This window comes from Notothenia coriiceps, unplaced genomic scaffold (assembly GCF_000735185.1).
Source record: "Notothenia coriiceps isolate Sejong01 unplaced genomic scaffold, NC01 NC01_scaffold00030217, whole genome shotgun sequence".
In the NCBI taxonomy this organism is placed as follows: domain Eukaryota; kingdom Metazoa; phylum Chordata; class Actinopteri; order Perciformes; family Nototheniidae; genus Notothenia; species Notothenia coriiceps.
The window spans coordinates 458,899-474,729 of NW_011362918.1; the positions used below are offsets into that span (position 1 = coordinate 458,899).

General features: G+C 39.9%; 1 protein-coding gene across 1 annotated transcript in view; it reads left to right on the top strand.

Annotated features, from left to right (window-relative positions):
• Positions 1-12,006, top strand: part of LOC104959445 (GRAM domain-containing protein 4) — a 14,292-nt gene extending 2,286 nt beyond the window's left edge. The window contains exons 4-14 of the mRNA XM_010787342.1: positions 764-855; positions 1,379-1,427; positions 1,516-1,587; positions 1,670-1,713; positions 1,811-1,920; positions 2,799-2,953; positions 4,689-4,833; positions 5,785-5,878; positions 6,168-6,258; positions 6,360-6,428; positions 7,775-12,006. Coding sequence (XP_010785644.1) covers positions 764-855; positions 1,379-1,427; positions 1,516-1,587; positions 1,670-1,713; positions 1,811-1,920; positions 2,799-2,953; positions 4,689-4,833; positions 5,785-5,878; positions 6,168-6,258; positions 6,360-6,428; positions 7,775-7,885 — 1,032 coding nt within the window. The 3' untranslated portion in view covers positions 7,886-12,006. The remainder of the gene's footprint in view (positions 1-763; positions 856-1,378; positions 1,428-1,515; positions 1,588-1,669; positions 1,714-1,810; positions 1,921-2,798; positions 2,954-4,688; positions 4,834-5,784; positions 5,879-6,167; positions 6,259-6,359; positions 6,429-7,774) is intronic.
• Positions 12,007-15,831: the final 3,825 nt, after the last annotated feature.

Below are 15,831 nucleotides of genomic sequence, written 5' to 3' on the forward strand. Positions count from 1 at the left end.
CCCCTGACACACAAGCAGCGGTTTGATTGGCTAGAGCTTGTACTGGCATATGATTTGATTGGCTGACGCTTCCACCGAAAGCTTCAGAAGCTTCAAAAGTTGAACATTGCTCAACTTTTGTAGCAGAAACATCAGGAAAGCTCCGCTCTGCTACCCACAATTCAGTTCGGCGAAAAGCGAGGCAACGTGACGTCACCCCATTCAAAGTGAATGGGCAGACGCGTTGGAAACCGTTTTTGAAGCTGTCGAAGCTGCAGTGTGGACGGGCCGTTAGAGTTTTACTCGCTACAGGGTGTACTTTGAAGGTTTTGACTCTGCAGACCGTTTACATGCATAAAAACCTTCATCACACACAAGGGGACGGGTAATAACCGGAAAAGCATGACATGGGACCTTTAATGTCAGTGAATACGCTAAATCATCTTTAACACATGTTATTATGGCCATACATGCAATGAGGAGAGAGGACATCTTGGTATTTAGAGATGATCTCACTTTAGTGTTAACAGATGGCTCTAATAGGGTTCTCAAACAGCATGAGATAAAGTCGATGTCTTAAATAAGACGAGATAAAGCTTTATTGATCCCCGTAGGGAGATTCAAGTCTCAGCGCAGCCACAGAAGTAGGAGTGAAACACCGGATAAGACTACTGTACACACAAGGATAATAATAATACATTTAAATACAAATATATGTTAAAAGTACCTATTCAAATAAGGTAAAACTGTTACATATGTAAACTGTTTTCCCCTTTGCCTGCAGATCTACATGAATGCTGCTTGGCATGGCTGGGCCATTCCCATGTTACTCTTCCTGGCTATCCTGCGCTTGTCCTTAAATTACCTCATTGCCAGGTAAACACTTTTCTCACCTCTGGATACGCAAATATTAGAGAATAACAGCAATTATGCCTGTTTGAATAGATGGCCATGGCTGGTTGGACAATGGTTCAGCTGTGAGAAGGAGTTATGTAATCAAAGTCTATCACTATTGGTGAACAGATGCACACAGCAGACCTCTTTTAAATGTGTGAGCTACGTACAAACATAAGTCTAATACAGCAAATGTGTTCTGAGCAGATTTTTTAAAAACATGCACACATGCCACACGTGCATTACTGTTGTAGCTAAAGCAAAAAAGGTTAACTCTTGTATGTGCCCACAGCCAAATATAGATATTATAAACCAATAAAAACGTCAAAGAAATAGTTTGAAATGGGGAATTTAGGTGATCACTACGAAATGAGGGCAGATCAGCAAACTGGGACGCCTTAAAGAGATGATGGCTGAACGGATGTTGGCACTGTAGAGACTGAAAAGTAGTGTTTGGCCTATTTTTAATCCAAACTAAACCTCTTACACTTCTTCTTATTTCCAGAGGTTGGAGGATCCAGTGGAGCATTGTGCCTGAGGTCTCTGAACCCACGGTAAGACCACTTCCTGTTTCTGTGTGTCAGGAGATAAACATGCATTAGTGGAGGTTAATATGTAATGGTACGAACCGTTCTCTTGCAGGAGCCTCCGAAGGAAGACTTGACTGTATCGGAGAAGTTCCAGCTAGTACTTGATGTCGCACAAAAAGCACAGGTACAACACGGCCTTATAATACTTCCCAAATCACAAATGGATAAATGGCACCAGTTCATGCAGTGTTGAACTCTCCTTACAGAACCTGTTTGGGAAAATGTCAGATGTTTTGGAGAAGATAAAAAAGTAAGTCCCATAAAATCAAATGGTGTATGATTACACTTAAAGGTAGATCCATTGACTTATTTCTCTTCTTGCTTTGTCTGTGTGCTTTGATCTGCAGCCTGTTCATGTGGGTGCAGCCGGAGAGCACCCGGAAACTTTACATCTGCCTGTGGGTGGCTTTCATCACCTCCTGCGTCCTTCCATACAAACTAATGGGCTTCATGATGGGTGAGACACACACACACAGAGCTTCACTGTCCTTCTGGCATACTGTACTGTACACACTGCTTTGTTCCTTTAACATAATGCAAGTTGTTCCACTCAATCCAGTGCACACGAACAAATGCATTCATGCAACCCTTGTGTAACCGCCCCCCCTTCCTGTGAGGGGCAGCTGCAGGCTAATGGCATGCCGATGTGACAATATAAGTTACTGCTTCTGCTTGTAAACAAAGCCTTCCTCAAGCACCACCAGGGGGCTGTAGCTCGTTGGAACATGCTTAAAGCTAAAATAACTGTTATCGATTTATTCAGCCAGCTCATTATCACTTCTCATATCAGGCCTCTTAGTAACACTCCCTGTTTTGTAAATGATGCACATTTGTAACCCACTTTGGCGGTTTGTCACCATCACATTTGAGAGGTATCTTTAGGTCGATTGGTCCATTTTGGATTGATTAACCTGACATGTGGTACAAGCATTTTCCAGAATCCTACAGGCTTCAATGATTTTATAACTTCTCCTCCAGCACCACCATGAGGTAGAAAAGCATATGTCTACTAAACATGGCGTCGATGATCCAATCCCTTAAACACTAGATTACATCACAAATAGAAGCTTTTCCCCCTCAGTTACCTGGTTGAACCATTCATCATGATGACAGCCGCCTGCCCCCCCACCATACACAACCTCTTACCCATGGATACCCAGTGACTGACATTTGAATTACATTATTTAGTTTACCGACTGTAAATACTTTGAATATTATTGACCTAAGAGCATTGTTTTAGGGAGTGTTTTTACACTGTTAGGACCCCATTTAAGACGTCTGCCCTTTGTAAACATGTTTGAATGTTCTCTCTTCAATGCCCTCTCTCCTCTCCAGGCCTGTATGCCGGCATCAAGTTCTTCATCATAGACTTCCTGTTTAAGAGCTGTCCGAAGCTGCGGGACAAGTACGACACGCCGTTCATCGTGTGGAACAGCCTTCCCACAGACCCTCAGCTCAAAGAGAGGACCAACGCCACTGTGTCCCGGCGGGTAAGGGCACTCACACACACACACACACACACACACACACACACACACACACACACACACACACACACACACACACACACACACACACACACATCTGTATCTTTGCCGTCCCTTCTTCTACATTGTATCCTTTTTGTTTTCTGATACTAACTCTGAAGTGCCTTGTACAACACAGCTTAGTCTGGATCCTGTCTGAGAGAAAGTATGTTGAAAATACATGAGGACTATTATGGCTACGTTACAAAAAAACATCCTCCTTGTAATTTGTGTAACTGTTTAAACAACAAGGATTTTTTTTTGAAATTGTTCAGATAGGGGAACCAACAGCAATCCGATCAGTTCTGGGTTATAAGATCCACCGAATTCTGGCTAGCAACAACGTAGGGAAATGTTATATGTCAAAATAAGCATTTGAGCAAAATGTTCCTTTACTGCAAATTGTTTATCATTTTTATCTTCAATGTTGGTGATTGATAAGCTATTGGAAAAGTAAAGTAAGACGTAACCAGCTGTAGGTCAGGTTACATTATTTATGTCGGCAAGATTCCACCTACTGAAGTACAAATCTGCCCCCCCACCCTCACCCCCCTTAGAGCCGGGGCAAGGACATCAATAAAATCAAATCAAAATACCCTCACTCCAATCGTTAATAATACATTACAGCCGAGCCACTAACGTGTGTGTGTGTGTGTCATGTGTAGGATAGAGTGTTTGAGCCTCTGTCACAGGTGTGCTCTGTCCTTTCTCTCTCTCAGCTCTCTGGCATTGAGAAGGTAGGGACTCTGGTGTGTCTCCCTTTGGTTCCTCTGCTGCGCCCGGGGGTGCTGCAAGCTCACCTCAAAGCGCGCCTGTGTGTGTGTGTGTATGTGCGAGTTGTGTGACACTCCTCGGGACTGGCCGTCAGTGTTTGTGGACAGAATGGATCAAAATGTCACAATAACTTACATTTAATTTTTTTTTGTATCCATCATTTTGATTTGATTTTTTGACATTACATTTAATTACTCATCCATTTGCAAAGTTATTCAAAAACAATTTTCAGATTGTTGACATGTTTTGATCCATTGACATAGATGCTCTGTGAGAATTAGCAGTGTGTCTCCTGATTAGCTCAAATGCACATAGCATAGCGTAGCCTCTTTTCCAACGTATTTCCCTATTAGCTCATTCAATCCCTCCCTTTCCATTACACATAGTGACAAACCCAATGATCTCTTTTTTTTAAGTCTCTTTTTTTTTAATTTTCACTGAAACACTTACTCTAGAAAGGGACTGGATAAAAAAGGATTTATCTGACAATGTAAGGGGTACATCTTGAGTTTATTTATGTTTCTTCCACATACTAACAAATATGTTTTGCCTATAAACTGTTGCTGTGTATGCTGAGTGAATGATGGCCCACTCTCTGCTTTGCACGTCACACCTGAGCCTGCTGCAAAGAAGTGCACATGCAGAGCAGCACATAATGCAAATACTGAAAGTAGAGCTGTCTTCATTTTGGCCACGTTTGTCAATAGATCTGGGAACATGTAGAGTAATGTGTGGAGAGTTTAATATCCCTGTCCTTCCTCTTTCCCTTCATCATTCTTCATCCTCTCCCACGTGCCCTTCGTCTCCCCTTCATGGTGTTTTTATTTTTCATCTTGTCTGTTATTTTATGTTTGTTTTTCTCCTCTCCTTTCCCGCCTATCCCTCCTCCTCCTCTTCCTCCTCCTCTTCCTCCATCTCTCCTCAGATTCAGCCGGTGGTTTCTCGCAGCAGCCTCGCCACGGTCCCTTGCGGGCTGAGCAGGGAGGAGGACACGGGGAGCGCCCGCAGCACCAAGAAGGGAGCCTTCCACGAGATCTTCAGCCTGCTGGAGTCAGAGCGCCCTCTGGCGGGTGAGGGGTCTTGCTGCAGAACCAAATAAACATGTGCCAGTTTTTAATTTGAGTGTTCCATTTATTCACAGCTCTGCATTTCATTTTGCTCAACACAGGTTTTATTTAAAAAAAAAAAATTAAAAAAAACCATTAAATTTTTTCCATCAGTAGAATAATTTATTTATTCTAGGATAAATCCAGGAAATGTGGGTTTTGTGACTGTTATAAATAAATAAATACAAGGGTTTGCAATAAAAAGATAACAAAATATAGAATAAAGATACTTATGAGAAGTTAAAGTTAAATGTCCAATACTAGATCAAATGGAATAGAATCAAATATTTATATAAACATTAGAAGTTAAAGTAGAAATATGCACATTGCACTGCAATATTTAACATGTGTGTTCCAATATATACAGTGTGGTATTAGTATTAACAAGATATTAATGCTGTTATTGTACAGTTTAAAAGATTAGGCTGCTGATGGGACCACTCGGTCCAACTACTTCAGAATATGTCAAATAAGTAAATAACAAAAATATATAACGGCTTTTGTGTTTCAATTTAAGTTGAGAAAGTGGGATAAAAAGGGAAATAAAAGTAACTGTTACAAAAACTGACTATGAGATAAAAGACAGACATATTTTTAACTTACGTGAAATGTGTTTACAATCCAAACTTGAATATAATAGTAGACTATATCGTATCTCCAGATATCTTAGAGAACCACGGCAGATCTTTTGAATCCTCCTTCAGGTTATACACTATCTTTTCATTAGGTGCACACAATGTTAATTCACCTTCAAGTCCTTCTAGCAAATGTACGTGGAGGTTCATTTTTCCATTGCACTGCTACGCGTTTGTTGGCTGTGATAAGGGCTAAAGACTTGGAGACGCACAGAACATATGAACATATTTCTTGAGCATGATTTTAAAATCACGTGTCATAAATCTCTTGTGTTTCCAGTGTGTGAGAACGGCTGGAGGTGCTGCCTGATAAACAGAGACAGGAAGATGCCCACAGACTACATCAGGAATGGAGTGCTCTACGTCACAGAGAAGTAAGGAGGGGACTTGCAGTGTATCAAGGAAGCATCCTTTTCATTTAGTCAATGACTGCATGGTGAAATAATAAGATACTCATGAAGGTGTAGGTGCCTGAAAGTTGAGCTTCAATAAGTCCCAGTCAGTCAGCAGTGGATCCTGTAGGACAGCCCTCCTCGTGAGAACATCTCTGATCTTTAAATCTCCTCCTCCTCCTCCTCTCATGTGTTACTGACAGGAAGCCCATGTTTGTCTTCCTCTTTTCCACTCACAGCTAGCTACTGTTTATCTCTTCCTCTCCCTCAGTTACCTGTGCTTTGAGAGCTCCAGCTCCAGATCCAGCTCCTCTAAGAAGAATAAGGTTATCAAGCTGGTGGACATCACTGACATACAAAAGGTAACACATTGTGTAACATGAAATAGGAATGATTATTTTCATTGTACAATATAAGAAGGTAGATATGATAATAACCCTCTTTTCTTTGTGAACCCCCCCAGTACAAAGTGCTGTCCGTCCTACCAGGAAGTGGGATGGGCATCTCCATAGCTACTCCTTCCACTCAGAAGGTACAGTATGCAATGACTGCTGCTTTATGTGCCCTAGCTCATATTATAAGCATTATAAACAATACTGGTATTCCAAACAGCCATTCTCATTCATCTAGCATTTCATTCATTTAGGATTGGAAGTTAAGCTAATCTTTTTGATGTAGCTTCAAGATATTGGCCATTTTCCCAACACAATTGTTGTACAAAATGCACTCTAATCATAATAGACCAAAAGTTGAATGGAGTGGACACTTCCCACACTCAGTGGTCTCCACCTTAGCTTGGTAACGGGATGTATTGCCCTTGTTATGGTGAACCCAGCATTATACAAATTAAAGTTATACATATGGGTTTTTTTGTTTTATACTATTCAAGTAACAAAACACTATACTGGTGCTGAAAACTCTGCTATATGAGCAGAGTGTAGATAAGGTGTAGGAACAATTGTTTTACTAGCAAGTCCCAAGCAAGTCCCAAGTCACTGTGGTGAGAGTCAAGCAAGTCACAAGTCAAGTCCAATGAAATTCTGATGAATAACCCCAGCTTCCACAATTAAATCAGTTAAAATATTATGGTTATGAAAAGTTTAGTTTTATTTTCAACATAAACAGCAATGGAGAGTGGGGCGCTGAAATGATAACACTATAAGTTCTAAAAGGGCTCTAAAGTGAAAACAGGAGTACAACACAAATGTTTTAAATCAACATGTTGAGCCTCCTGCCCTGGCTCCCCTTCAGCAGGGTCACAGCATTCCTCCTCCTGCATCAAAGCCAATACAACGGAATAGTGTATTAATAATAATAATGCACCAGAGCGCATGATATGTGTTTGTGTGCAGACAGTGCAACGACATTAAGATTAAACACATTTCTTTCATTTGGAAACACCCACATATACATATGGAGTTGGACAGATGTGTGTAAATTACTGTTCATGGTAATTTGAAAACAAATGCCGTTGTCGGACACACACCGAACACACACACACACACACACACACACACACACACAGACTGACTGACTGACTGACTGACTGACTGACTGACTGACTGACTGACTGACTGACTGACTGACTGACTGACTGACTGACTGACTGACTGACTGACTGACTGCGCCTGTGACCAGACATCTCCTTCATAAAATGAGGTGTGTGGTACCAGCCTGCGATCGCTCTTTACCTGTTCTAATGAAAATAAACACGTTGTGTAAAAGGCACAGCTCTTTGCACAAACCAAAACAGCACATGAGATGAAGCGTACATTTTGTATATCATTTTAGATGAAAATGTTATTAGCTTTGAGCTGGACTAGACTGTGTCCAATGTCTCGGTTAATAATGATCCCTGTGCTTTTCTCTTCCCTTCAGCCATTGGTGTTTGGTGCCATGATCCACAGAGACGAGGCTTTCGAGGCCATCTTCACCCAGTACATGAAGATCATGACCACCACCAAACCTCCGGCCACCGCCGAGCTCTAGACAGCCCGTATCCCAGCAACAGACCTCCATACTGGGGCTAAAGTGGAGCGGAGAGCCTCCTGAGATTCAACTGGACTAGAACACACTTCTTGAAAAACAAACCCACCACACTCCTCCTCCCTTGGTGGATTTCCTTGGAGGGGACATGCGAGTGTGTGTGTAGCTGGGATTAAGTTACATCACACACTTTGTTGATTGTGTTGGATTAAAAAAATCCAAGTTCTGAAGAGGAGCGAGGATTGGTGTGGCTTGTTGGGGGGGGGGGAGCTGGTTCTCCTCTCCCACCTCACTGACTGACTGGCTGGCTGACTGGATTCCTGACGTACTTGTTTCCGTGTTTGCATGTGTGAGTGCGTGCGGGCAGAAATGATGGTCTTAAATAGCGTCAAGTGGCTCTGTTTTTTCTCCTAAGTCAAGGAGTGACTTCTACTGTGGTAGGAAGATTTCAAGTAGTGCTCAACTTGGCCGTCAAACGAATATCCTAAAGCAAATGGAAGACAAACAAGAGGTTCTTTTAACTGCCAGACATCTGTAGGAACAAATATGAACATGTTAGCTTTATAAATCAGCGCATAAACAACTACTGATGTTGAAATATTTAGACAGCTGGCTGATCGGTGCCTAGTGGCTTAGCCCGACTAAATTATATGAGTGTGAGGTGTTTTTAAACAATGTGTTTAGCTGTGAAGTTGTCATTCTGACTGACACAGAGCCTTTCTGTTAGTTTACATTGCTGCTGCTGTCTAATTATTATTTTCCTTTTTTCTAGACACATTTCAGCAGCGACGCTATGTTTTAGTCTTCTCTGTTGAAGTAACAGACAATGTACGCAGCATCCGCTTCGGTGTTCGTAAGTGTGCGTACGTGAAACGTGTCGTGACATGTTTTTATTCTTTTCAAAATGCCTTTCTTTTGAAGAAAATGTCTCTTTGTAACAAACAGCCTTTGGGACTGCTGATCCTGGAGCTGCTGATTGCGTCCAAGACGAGAGCACAACCACTGTTAGACGTTTGAAACACTGACTGCCATTTAAAACTAGATCTAAGCTAATCCGCTTCTCTTTTCAAGGCACAATCTGTACATATATAGAGATTTTCGTTTTTCTTCTATTGATGGTATTCTCCCTGCACTTTACTAGAACTTTAACTGGATAGATGTTGCAGACTCGACTTTAAAGGCTCATAAATTCAGCTGGAATCCATGGTCAGTGTTGGCAAATAGTCTCAAACTGCTACTTGTGTTATGTATTTCTCTTATTTGTCTGTCGACTTGAGCCAGCAGCTCTCACATCCTGCTGGTCTCAGTGCATAGTAAATGAGCACTGTATTAGTACACAGATAGCCAGGAAACCTTCAAACTGACCATAAAAGAACAAGGTACTTGAATGAAATGAAACCACTGGTTTATGTTCCGCTAAGTCCTCTAAAACATTGAGTTATTTTAGCCTTTGAATTATAAATCAAACCTTAAATGTCCATATGAATCTTTCCGATTGGGTGATTTCACTTGCATAAATACACAGGTGGTCAAGCTGCTTGAGGTCAAATAAGCCGTAACAAAAACATATGGATTTATTTGTGTAAATCCATTTCTAAAATTTAAATCTTTTTGCTTTTTTCCCACTTATATGTTATGCCACATGTGTAGGGTGCTCTTCCACTTGTTCCAGATCATTTCAATGTAAGCTTCTTTTTTTTTTAATATGGTTAAAGGTCGAACATAAAGTCTCAACGTCACTTTATTTTAAAGACGCCGTTCGCGAGAATAAAGCCGGTCTTTACTCTCGCGGAATGGTTTTGATGTGTAGAAATACGATGCCAAATGACATCAGACACGTCTCTGTGTTTTTGGAGAGGGATGGAGATATGATATGGGACAGCAGGTCGTGATTTCTCGTCGGATTTTAGAGACAGAGTAGCTATTCCACTGTACGCCCAGCAGCACAAGCTTTAGTTTCTTATATGTAAATCTTTCAAAAAAACACTGTTAAAAAGGGAGACCTTGACTTTTATATTTTTGTTTTATTCCGGTCATTTTTACCCACTGGATACTTCCAAATCACACTCATGAAATTATTATTTCCCGTACTTAAAAATGTCAAGGTTTCTCTCAAAGTCTATACAAGTCCTCTTATCATCATTAGAAGCAAATTAGCTGGATATGAAGTTGCCTTGGAAGCAATGGACCAGTTCATAGACCCACTTTATTATTTTTAGTTCAAACTAATTAAGGATGGAGTATTTTCTTTGACATCCATCTGTTTGATTTGGCCTTCTATGAAGAGGCCGCCTTTCCCAGACATGGATTTTTCTATTTTTGTTGAGGAATAAATTGGATCCATGAGCAGGGGGATATTAGAGCAGGTGAACGCTGTCTCACTGTGTGATTTGGTGGCTCGTTGTAGTCTCTAAAGCTTTTACCTGACGCCTTTTGTAATCTGTTAACTCTGATAGCAGACCCTAACAAGGCTGCGATCAGAAAAGCACAGAATGTATCACTTTAAATGTACAAATATATATTTTTCTTTTGCCAAATCTTTCATTTTCTGTCTGCCATATTCTGCCTAAGCTCATGTTTACAGAATTGTTCTCTTTCTCGTAACCCAGTTTGAATTCCTTTGACTCCGGAGTTATGAAGACTGGACTGCTGTTCTTGAATAAATGACTCTGCTCTCATTGGCTCCTCCACCAGTCACATGACTATTTCTGCTCACCTGCTTTTAACCAATAGGAAAACTTCAATCGTTGCGACAACAAAAGCAGTATTTTAAAACCTCAGTGTTTTATTTTATTTGTTTTATCTAACATCACAGTACTTGGTAAGTGGAAGTAAAACGTTCTTCATACAGAGCAGATATGGTCATTGTGGACTGAAAAGGCAACATCAGTGTTTTTGACAGTTTGTCTATTGTGACCTCACGAGTGCAGAGAAAAGCAGAAATATGATAAAAGTTCAACTTTTTTTTTTAAATAAATCAATGTGTGCATATTACTGTAAGGACACTGGAGAAAGGCTTCAGCTAATTTTAAAGAAACCTTGTGACATTTTGGGAAATGTTAAAGCTAATGCTAGCAGCCGCTTAGCAACTGTACTGACTGTAGCTTAACATGGAAATGTGATAGTTTGTTGTTCAGTTGAAATGTTGTTGTCACTTTTTAGTTATAACTTTTTAATCCAAGCTAAATAAGTTCTTATTTAATTGCATTTCAAGACATAGGTCAGAAGCCTTAACTATAGCACTAGCTATTAAAAATGTAAACCTTTGTTATATAATTTTTAAACAGTGAGAGCATACAAAATATCCACATATTCCATAATATTCCCAAGTTATCACAACTGTCAACAAACATTGCTTGACCTGGGATGGTTAAAAGCACATTTTTGTTTCTTAAAGGCCACTAAAAGCAGCACATGTACAATAAATAACAATATTAATGTGTGGTCAGACCCAAAGCAGATTCTCACCTCGGTAGCTACATGATTGTTTGAGACATTTAGTTTTTAATAAGCTTTTAACCAATTAACCTTTTTGAATTGACAGCAGCGCTTTCAGTCACCAGTAGGCCTATACGGAGGTTCAGTGATACAGAATGAGTCTATATTAGCTTAAAAATACTAGAAAGCTACGAATGTTTCTCAAAATATGTTTGAGAGTGTACCTGCTGTTATTAGAACTTGTCAAAAACAGCGGTGTTGTCCTCTAAATGTTCCCCAGCTTTGAAGCTGCTGTCCTCGCTGTTGTGTTAATGATATCGCTCCTTTAACTGTGTTACTGTTGATTACGGGGTTTTAAAAGCATTTGAATCATCAAGACCGAGTACAGCACTCACTGTACCAGAGACACATTGTCTCAAGGCTTCAAACAGCCTGACATAATTTATTTTATTTTATTTTATAGCATTTAAAAATGAATCCTGTCCAGTCCTGTTTTATGGACTGCGTCATAAAACTCGGTACAGTCAGATATTGGAGAAACATTGCAGTCATTACAGCGTTTTATTCGTTTGTCATCTGTGACTTCCTCTTTGTTTTCTCCAATTTTCTTTTGTCAAAGAGGAATTTGTATACAAATGATTTAAATGTACAGTGAATAAAACAAAAACCACTGAGTTTTTAAGAGACATGTCTATTGTAAAGGATAATGTGATGTACATTTTTTTAATTTAAGTAAAGGAATTTAAGGTATTTTTGCTCTTGTGTTTCTCTTTTGTTCAGTTTTAGCTCCTAGCTGCAGTATCTCCACACGACCACAAGAGGTCACTATGAGACCTCGTGACAGGCTCAATCAGCCGAGAGGGTATTTACTTCCTCACTTCCACAGGGGGGTCAAAAGTCAGGGATAACTACATGTAGGAATAAAAAACGGTGGGTGTTTGTTATTCAGTCCTGCCTAACCACACTTTATATGTTGATTAGACGGCCAATCAATAAGGAGGAGGATGGAGATGTGTTGGCATTCAGTCTTGCACGTGGCCTCAGAAAACATTTATTTGGTAAGTGACCAAGCTGAGAACTTCGGTAGTATTTGATACTTCCAATAGCTTTTGGAAATAAGTGTACAAAATCCAGTTGAGCACAGGACATAGTTTCCTCGTACACTATCTATATCGAGCACAGTTTAGCCTATCATGCAAAATGACAGGTTCCTTTTATAGTAGTAGACGACATGACGTCAAAGCGCTTTCAAACTGCGCAAATGACTCAGAAAAGGAGTCCTGGTTGCATGCATGGTGACATGATGCACAGTTTGCTCTGCAGGGGAAAAGATGTGGCTGCACATCAAGTTTATAGTGAGATATACATAGTGATACAATGCTAAATTAAACAGAAAGGCTTGTAGATATGTTTAAATTCAGGTATTCATTAGGTGAAAGAGTGAAAAAGTATTTGCATTGCTTTTTTTTAATTCAGTTTGATTGCAAGTCACCCGCCATTCATGGGCAGTGTTAGATGAATGTAAGATTTTGATTTAGCTTTGATTATTCCAACTAAACTTGCAAATAAGCATTCAACTATTGTAGCAATATCAATGTAAAAGTATTTTTTTAGCAGAAGAGGCCCTATTATGCCTATGGGGGTCTTACATTTCCTGTTGTGTGTTTGTTCATGTAAATGGTCTGCAAAGGCTAAAATCACAAAATGAATGTTATATAATGCAGGGGGGTAGCTTAACCTATCATATCAATATGTATCAGTCAATGTGGAAACACTCAAGTGCAGTGCCTCACATTTTTATTTCAGTAGAGTATTTGAGTAAATGCGCTTAGTAACACTGTTAGAGATCTACAACAAAAATCCTATGTTTTAGCTTCAAAAGAACACAAATCAATCGTGGCTCACAAGAAACGCAACATTTCATGCTTCACAGGTTTCCTGCAGAGGATTTGTCAAAGCTTAAACGAATACTTTTCCTGATCCTAAGGCACGCCGCTCACTGATCTGTGTTGACTTGTGAATATATTCTCTTTGTAACACGCAGAGAGAACCGCTCACATTTTCTCTTTGTTCGTAAACGCACTATTTCCAGACGGCGCGATTGAGGGAGTGTCACAATCCTTCATACAGTTAAAGGCAGTTTGAAGAGCCGCTCTGTCAATGACACCTCACAGTCATCCACCGGCTCCTGTCGCGCCCACTGCTTTGCTTGATGGATTCCGTATATTTTTAGTCAACCCCAAGGAGACATCGCCAAACGTGGTACCATTTACCATGTGTTCACTGTGACTAAATGGTGACACAGTTTGTCTCCTTGTCCTTGTCAGGTATGTGTGATGTGTGCACATTGAACTTATCCTCCTTATCCTATTTGCATTGAATCTATAAGCTTGGGCATGAAGTCACTAAGGGTTAAAAGGTTATATTATGCTCATGTTCAGGTTCATATTTCAATTTTGTTCCTCTACTGTGACATGTCACAAAGGTCTTTATTTTTCTCATACTGCCTGTGCTGCTGAGCCTCTTTTAAGACGTGTCTGTTGTGAACCGCTTAGAGATGATGTACAATGTGTTGGAGCGCTATCCAATAGAAAAGGCGAGTGTTACGTAGTGATGTCATTATGTTAAGGAAGTAAACAAAGGAGTCCAATGGAGGCATTTCAGGCATGGGGTGAGTGTGTGCGTTTGTGTCTGTCCAGTGTTTGTGTGGGTGTTTGTGTGTTTTTACATCTTCAAAATACCCTTGTACGTTTTGACTAGGCCTAAGAAGGCAACCAAGATATTACAAGTCTTTATTTCTACAACCTTCATGGTCATCCAAACCTCTTAATCCCTACCTGCCAGGTGGTTTCTGTTAGAGAATAATTCTCCCTTACTCCTAGGTATCTAACCTTTTTGCCCTTTGACGTTTATGACAAACCCTGACGTCTGTTATCTCTCTTAAGGAATGGGAGGCCTCAGTTATATGACCGGTCAACTCTCGGTCACAAATGGTTTATGATTGTGGGAACGCTGGCTTCGAGCCTAAGGGTCAGACAAGTGATTCAGTGTCTCCAGATGTTGGGGCTATCTCCAGTGTTCCCAGATGTTTAAGTTATCTCCCCCAATATGTTGATTACTCTCTGTGAGCTAGTTAAAAGGTCTATTGAGAGAGAGAGGCTCTTCAGAATTGATGTGGCAACTCTCTGGTGCAGTCAGAACCTTTGACTGCATGTGACTTGTGATGTGAATCCTCCGGCCGATACTTGTAATAAACCATCAGTGTTTGACATCAAAGCTCCAACTCTCCTCGTGTCTCTCTGAGTCCTGACTCTCCATTGCTACAGAAGTTTCCCTTACAGTTTCCATTCATTTTGCCTAATTCCACCTCTTTGTGGTGAAACCTGTACACTCTAAGCTACTAGATTAAAACACCTGTGCACCGTTAAGTGCCGGAAACGCTTTCGTTTTAAGGGATAAGTCCAAACTTTATTAGTAACTTTATTAAAAATGCTTATAAATTTTCCACTTGAAGCCTACACCAATACCACCAAGTTCACACAGTGTAAAATATCTATATAAAAATAATATTTTTCTGGTTTCTTTAACACAACCATAGCCTAGTGTCTTTTAACTGGGGAAACACCCCTTGATATCTGGGGTTATAAATTACAAATACATGAAAATGTTTCTTCTTATCTTGAACAAGCAGCCATCCAAAACAAAATGCTGTTGAACAAAAACATTCAACAAATGCGCGTATTTCCATAAATCAACAAACCTTTAATAATACTTTGAATAGTTCCTACTGCAAACAGCACCTTAACAAGATACACTTTTTATGTTAAAATGCTAATGTAATAAGTGGGGAAAAATACATTTTCTGAAATATTCTTCTTTATCCATTTTATTCTTTGTAGAAGTCTTTGTGTGGCCATGAACTACACTATTTGGACATTCACGGTGGTGCAGCTTTTGTAATGCAGTCTTTCTTCACCAAATAATAAATCAAGGTTTTCCCCAAACTCAGAAACTTTCAAAGAGGCAACATGATTTATAGATGGAAAAGGTTGCTAGCTGAAGAGTTGTACAAAGGCATTTCACACCAGTTTGTGAATGATTCATAAACATAGAAGTCATTTCTATCAGCCCTGAATAGATGCTTTACTTTTGTTAAACAAAGTAAATCCAACAGAGTCGGGACTAAAACTCTTAACAAAAATTCCGTTTGTTTTCACTTGTTGAATTTGTACATTCCATCTTAAGCGCAGATTGAATGTACCCTTCAGTGTCAACACTCTCTTACATTGTCATATTGAGATTCAAACCAGTAACAATTATCATGAAATAGCATAACTTATTCATTCTATAACTTTTTTTGTTTTCTTTTCTTTTCACTATATCTGTAAAGCGTCTAACAAAAATAATTCTATTATTATAACGCATCCAGAAATAAATCATCTTAATGCACTTTTATACCTGATGGCATCCTTAAAAGGATATTTAAGTTCCTCCATTTCGGACGTGTGACG